At 40.5% G+C, this 6,366-nt stretch overlaps 1 protein-coding gene across 2 annotated transcripts in view; it reads right to left on the reverse strand.

The window, feature by feature from the left end:
- Nucleotides 1-340: 340 nt before the first annotated feature.
- The window catches only part of LOC106511024 (serine/threonine-protein kinase SIK3 homolog), a gene marked incomplete at its 3' end in the record, with an annotated part of 16,613 nt that continues 10,587 nt past the window's right edge, over nucleotides 341-6,366 (reverse strand). The window contains 7 exon segments of one of the 2 annotated variants that reach the window (XM_013999761.1): nucleotides 341-418; nucleotides 2,476-2,610; nucleotides 2,709-2,816; nucleotides 2,959-3,077; nucleotides 3,607-3,730; nucleotides 3,833-3,957; nucleotides 4,069-4,230. In XM_013999761.1, coding sequence (XP_013855215.1) covers nucleotides 341-418; nucleotides 2,476-2,610; nucleotides 2,709-2,816; nucleotides 2,959-3,077; nucleotides 3,607-3,730; nucleotides 3,833-3,957; nucleotides 4,069-4,230 — 851 coding nt within the window. 2 annotated transcript variants of the gene reach the window in all.

A 6,366-nucleotide genomic window follows, 5' to 3' on the forward strand; every position in this document is an offset into this window, starting at 1 on the left:
TTCCATTTAACTCCCTGCTGCACTGCAGTCATCTGACACATTCTTGTGTTTCAGTATCTATGAGTCAGAACTCGAGTGTGTTATGTCTGAGAGTGCACGCGTGTATGATTGGTTGTGACTGATAACAGACTGGGGAAAAAAGGAGTTCAGACACAAACAGTACAGAGTGGTAATACAGTCATTAAAAACTGGACAATGAAGGAATGTTTCTCTGGTCTAACTTTTCAAATTAAATTTAGTTCAGTGTTGGAGTCGGGGTTCAGACTGGAGTTTTTCTTGTGCGCATTCTAGCCACGCTAGCCCCGTTAAAACTACAAAAACAACTTCTTTGCTGACTCACCTCAACAATTTGATTCTCTGGGTTGATGAGCTGGACATGGGGAACGGTCATGCTAACAGGATTACCTTGTGGATCTGTCTGCTAGGCACGAACACACACAAACAGGTCATGTGAGGGTTGCACAACTTCCATTACAATCTTCTTAGAGCAGTAGGATTGACTGATGTTGGTTAAAAACCACTTGACTCTTTTCATTGGACAAATAAAAACAACTGAAAGTCGTGGAAAACTCTGCTGTTTTCAAACAAATGTTATCATCGTTATATTTTAGTTCAAGTCTGAGAAAACAGCCCTAATGTTAAGATATGTTGCATTTAAACAGTAACAAAGTTAATTAAAACAGTTTGGCCTTCATGCGTAGTGGTTCAGATACGTTTTGAACAGCACAATATAGCTTTATGTCAGGTCATTTTTTCATTGAGACTCATGTCTGTTTGCATTTACATCAGACTATATTAAAAAAAATTCAGAAGAAAAGGAAAAGGCCCGAGGAAGATGTTGAGGTAGATGGAGATGCTCAATGTTATTTATTAGGGATGTAGTGTTGTATATGCTGCACGTGCAAGAAAAAAAAAGGGCTATGAATTTTTTTTTAACGTAGCACTGGTGCTGCAGCTTCGCAAGCTACTTTTAAGTTTGTTTTTCAAGGAAGATGAAACAGGTGAAGCCATGGCATGTTTACCTTATGAATGTAATTACTCTTATATTACAGCAAGACTCTCCAACACAGACCCTGCGTGTGATCAGGCACCTGAGGGGTCAGTGCAAGTTCTAAAAGTAGCGCTCATCAGCAGCGCAGCTACAAGTAACGGTCCTCAACTAGGCTTGGATGGTATGAAGGTATATTGTTGAGGGTTCCTACACCTTAAAGGCACAGTGTGTAGGATTTGTTGTTTGCAGCAACATCTAGTGGTTGAGTGGTTGAATCATCCTCCCTGGTCCTCCCCCCACCCCCACCCCCAAATGCAAATGGCTTGCTACGGTGTCTCTCAGGTGTCAAAAACCTTTGATAATTCCAACCGTGATGTCTACCAGCAGCTTCAGGGCTAGTGATGTTTCAAGTGGTAAGATTATGAGCTTTAATAAGTAAAATTATACCAGCTATGTTTACATGCACAAAATTTTTTAATCGGATTGAAATGTATTCAGATTAAATAATCTGAATGTACTGTTTACATGGACACAATCCAATCATGAAAAGTGTTTACATGCACCGGAGTTTTATTCGGAATAAAAGCTTGAAATGAATTTAAATATCATTAAATGTTGACATTTACTTTACTYTGAAAAACCAACAATGCCGGCTCCTGCCTGTCTGCCTGTGAAGCTGGCAGACAGGCAGAGCGCTGCTCTCAGGAGTGAAGGAAAACTAGAGACGACAGTCCGAAGTCGAGGGAGAGAAAAGGCGAAAGAAGGGTTAAGTTGAATGCATTTTTAGTTCAAGTCTGAAAAAACGGCCCTAATGTTAAGATATGTTGCATTTAAACAGTAACAAAGTTAATTAATACAGTTTGGCCTTCATGCGTAGTGGTTCAGATACGTTTTGAACAGCACAATATCCTCCTCCTCATTCCTAACCAGGGTCGGGATGGGGGCTGGAGCTTATCTCAGCCTCCAGTCCATCACGGCTGTAGCACCAGTGCTACAAGCTACAAATGTTAATGTGCAGCCCTGTTTTTTGTGACGCACTCATTTTTATATCCCTCAGAACATAAAAGTGATCGTCATCTGTACCGTGGACATGTGCAATATTGAAATATTCCTGAGGTTCCTTGCGTGATATTGGTTGATTGAAACGGTTGTTTTAGACAAGAACACAGGCTGAAGTAGTGGAGGAGGTGAGTGAAGGAGAGGAAAGAGGAGAGGCAGAGCAGGAGGGTTCATCTTCCTGCACAGGTGAGCATGGTGAGGCAGGAGAGAGCAGCAGGGAAGAAGAGAGGGAAGAAAAATAAATCTGGCTGGGACCCGAAATGGACTGAAATAACCATGTCACACAGAATCGGTGTCGTGTCACCCCCATCTGAGCGCCACAGTTTGAAAAACAGAAAAAAGAATCGTAGAGGAAAGCCTGCTGTACTGATTTTGGCTGTAAAAGCAACCATGCTGCTTGAGACCACCGGCACAAAATGGATTACCTGTACAGCATTGACAGGATAGCTAATAGAGCGCGGTGTGGGCGGGGCAACACGCAGTGTCTTGTGTTTCTTGAGGCGTTCAGCCAGCAAACTGTAAATGGCGCTGTAGTGATCATAAGCATCTGTCCGCAAAGACTGTAGAGACGGGGAGCGAGAGAGAGAGAGAGACTTATTTTACGCAGATGACGTTTGACAAGGCTGAGAAGTGAAACCCACTGCCATGTGTGTCTAACCTGAAGCGTGCACTCTCGATCCAAGCCCATCTCGGACATGGCCATGAGCACCTGCTCGTTGAGCTCGATCTTTCTCTCAGTCTTCACCTGCTCACACTCTGCGATCAACTGGAGGCACAGACAGAAAGGACAACATGCAAGCTTTGCTTCAGACTGATTTAGGTAAAATGATGAAATAAAAAACCGAAAAGAGCCTTGATGGACAAGAAAACGCAGAAAACATAAGGTGTAAGTTTAGAGAGGGTTTCACCCTGTCAAATTCTGGGTCCGGGTCTCCTTGCCTCATCCACTTGTTCTTACAGATTTGCTCCATGGTCAACCGTCTGCTGGGCTCCAGAACTAACATGTGTCTAATTAGATACTCACAGTCTGCAATGACACAAACATACAGTCATTTTAACGAATAACATTTATAAAAATACACTTGATTTTCTGTTAGTGCAGAATATATATAAAAAAACTGGAATAGCTTTACCCAATCAAGTTTTAGCTGCAAGTCAAACAGGACACAATTATGATACAATATTTTTACATTCAATTTTATTTCTTTAATATTAGCTTTGTATGCAGTCACATATTAAACACACTTCTGAGGTATTTTACATTACAGACAGTTTTGTTAATTTTTAATTATAAATGACTTTACTAAAGTGCTTTGTTAAACTAGAAAAACTTGTGTTGAAAAATAAATTAAAATTGGATTCAATAATATTTAAGAAGTATTCTAATAATCTTTTTCTCTTGTTTTTTTTTTTTTAGATGGGAACAAAAGGCAGAAGCTAAAGGTTCATTACCACTGTAAAATATTTTAATTTGTGCTTTTATTGATTCATACAAGGCATTTTATTTATTGTTTTCTGTACAAGTTTCATCCCTGGATAGAAAAAGATAGTCCTACCTGTGGACATGAAGAAAGGGATGCGGAACTTTCCACTGAGGACACGCGCTCGCAAATTTTGTAGAGTGCTGCCATCGAAAGGTAACGCACCACACACCAGTACATATAACACCACACCTAAGCTCTGTACAGGAAAAATGAGTACAAAAACACACACACTATGAGCACACAGGGCTAGTGAATTAAGTGACAAATGTTCTAAAAGAATCAGTTTCACTCGACTCACCCATATATCTACTTTGGGTCCGTCATACTCTTTGCCTTCAAAAAGCTCAGGAGCAGCATATGGAGGGCTGCCGCACCACGTCTTCAGGAGCTGACCTCGAGAAAATATGTTGCTGAAGCCAAAATCTGACAGCAGAAAAAACAAGTCATGTCACACCTGCTGAATGTATTAAAAAACCAACAAAAACAACAGAGAAGCATCAACTCGCCAAGACAGATCTACATGAAAACACACACCTGCAATTTTAATGTTCAAGTTGTGGTCCAGTAACAGATTTTCAGCTTTCAAGTCTCTGTGGACGATATTGCGACAGTGGCAGAAGTGGACCGCTGCCACAATCTGCTTGAACTTCTTCCTGGCGTCCTTTTCTGCCATGCGGCCATGAGCCACCAGGTGGTCTGGGAAAAGAACGCAGAGAAACGCTCAGTGCATCTGCTGCAGACAAACATACCGTGGGTAAATACGCTCTCTTTTTTTATTTCACAGATTGTAAACATCGAGGCAAAGTAAAGATAAACTCTCTAGTTCTTAATAATAAAAAAATGAGGAACAAACAACCTCAGATTAACAGCATGACACAAAGCAGCAACAAAATCAAGTCAAAATGCAGACGTAGTACATCCACTCACTGCTTTGAAACAGATGCTACAGACGAAACACACTTCTATGATTCTGAGAGCATCACTACAAGAGCAGTAGTTAAGGTTCAGTTTGAAGATGGCTGAACATGTATGTTTTGTTTGGGAGGGTTTTCAGGAGGAATCCTCTTATGGCAGAACAGCTTAGGTTTGCAAAGTTGCTTCTGAATAAAACAAAAGATTTCTGGAGCCATGTCCTTTGGAAAGATGAGGCCATACGAGATGTTGGGTCATAACGCACTGTCCCACATGTGTAGAAACCAATCAGCATCGAATGCAAAGTGAAAAGCACGGTGGTGGAGGGTTGATGATTTGGGCTTGTTCTGCAGCTATATGACCTGAGCAGCTTACAGTCATTGAGCCCACCATGAACTCCTCTGTAAGCCAAACATCTGTCTCACAGCTGAAGACTGAACAAAAGCTGGTCATGCAGCAGGACAATGGGCCTCATGCAAGAACATGTTCTTATTCTTATCCTAAATTACTCTTACTTTGGTTCTTACGAAGGGTTCGTACAAACATGCCACGTCAGATTCAACAAACTCTTCTATCTTCAGGAAAAGTGTGTAAATGAGCGTAAACTGATGAATGTGTATCAGCTGCTCGTGCACGAGGAGAGATTAGCATAATTACCACCCCAAAAACACTATTTAAGGATATACGTTTCCTGCCCGACATACCAGGAAGTGTCCATTCATAAATGGCATCCCAAAGTAAAAAAGAAGAACTTCATGAGTTTGAGTTTGAAGTTCTGCTGTCAGAGATCCAGAAAAGAAAATCTGTCGCTTTTAGCAGCGTCAGACCTGCTAAAGCCAAGGAATGAAATGACGACTGTTGTTAATGTCGTGTCTCTCGTGGGTCATAAAGTCACAGAAATAAAAATCTAAATCATATTCATCTCTCTCTCGTCCTGCTCCGGTTTTTCTTTGGTCAAATTTAATTTAAGCATAAACACCTGTAGTTTTCATTTATTAGGAGGAAGAGCAGACGCGCACCGCTTTTATTTAACATATTTATTTCTCAATATATAAAATTTAACAAATATCAAAACAACATCCAACACTATGTATTGTAACAACAGTTTTCAACTTATTTATTTAAGGTGAAAACTGTTGAAAACAACAAGACCGTTTTGTCTTATTGCACAAATTAAAATCCAGCTCCATGTATTTCTATTAACGTAATTTCCCCGAAAGAAAAATTGTGTGATGGAGGTCCACGCAAGGCAAATAAGTTTATATCAAATAAGAAAAAGAGGATGGAGTTAAAATAAATAAAAGGTATTCAAGCTACGTTTTGAGCATCCAAAGCGCGCCCAACGCTTTAAAGTTAGCTGCTTGTGCTCTTTCAGGTCAGACGAGTTCGGACTGTCAGGAAACCCGTTTTCCTCTGCTGGTCTCTGTTTAATGGTGGATGAAATAAAGAAAGTGGCAGTACTTTATTTACTTTGAGCAAGCGAACGTCATTCTCACCAGATAATTAATCCACCAGATAATTCAGAGGGGGTCTGTTCGGCGAGTTTTACTCCAGGAGCTGCGTGCTGTGAGACTCGATTTGAAGCTACGTTCAGAGCTCTGTTTACCAGCGGCTGCTGATGTCATTAATGCTGCGTTCAGGACAGGCATGAAAAAACTCACCACTCATGCCAATACGGTCGCAATGATGCGTTTAGGTACCAAAACATGGTACCGTTTGATGCCACGTGAATAGATACTCAGTAGTACCGACAGAATTCGGTCTGTACTTAAAAAAGTATCAAATTTGGTACCCATCCCTATTGGCTGCCACAACAATTTAAATTAAATTAAATTCAAATTCAAAAATTGCAAAAAAAAATTGAAGAAAACTGAAAAACAAGTTAGAAACATTTTGGCTGGATCAAGTAGTAGTAAAGGC

Source organism: Austrofundulus limnaeus, unplaced genomic scaffold (assembly GCF_001266775.1).
Source record: "Austrofundulus limnaeus strain Quisiro unplaced genomic scaffold, Austrofundulus_limnaeus-1.0 Scaffold2457, whole genome shotgun sequence".
In the NCBI taxonomy this organism is placed as follows: Eukaryota; Metazoa; Chordata; class Actinopteri; order Cyprinodontiformes; family Rivulidae; genus Austrofundulus; species Austrofundulus limnaeus.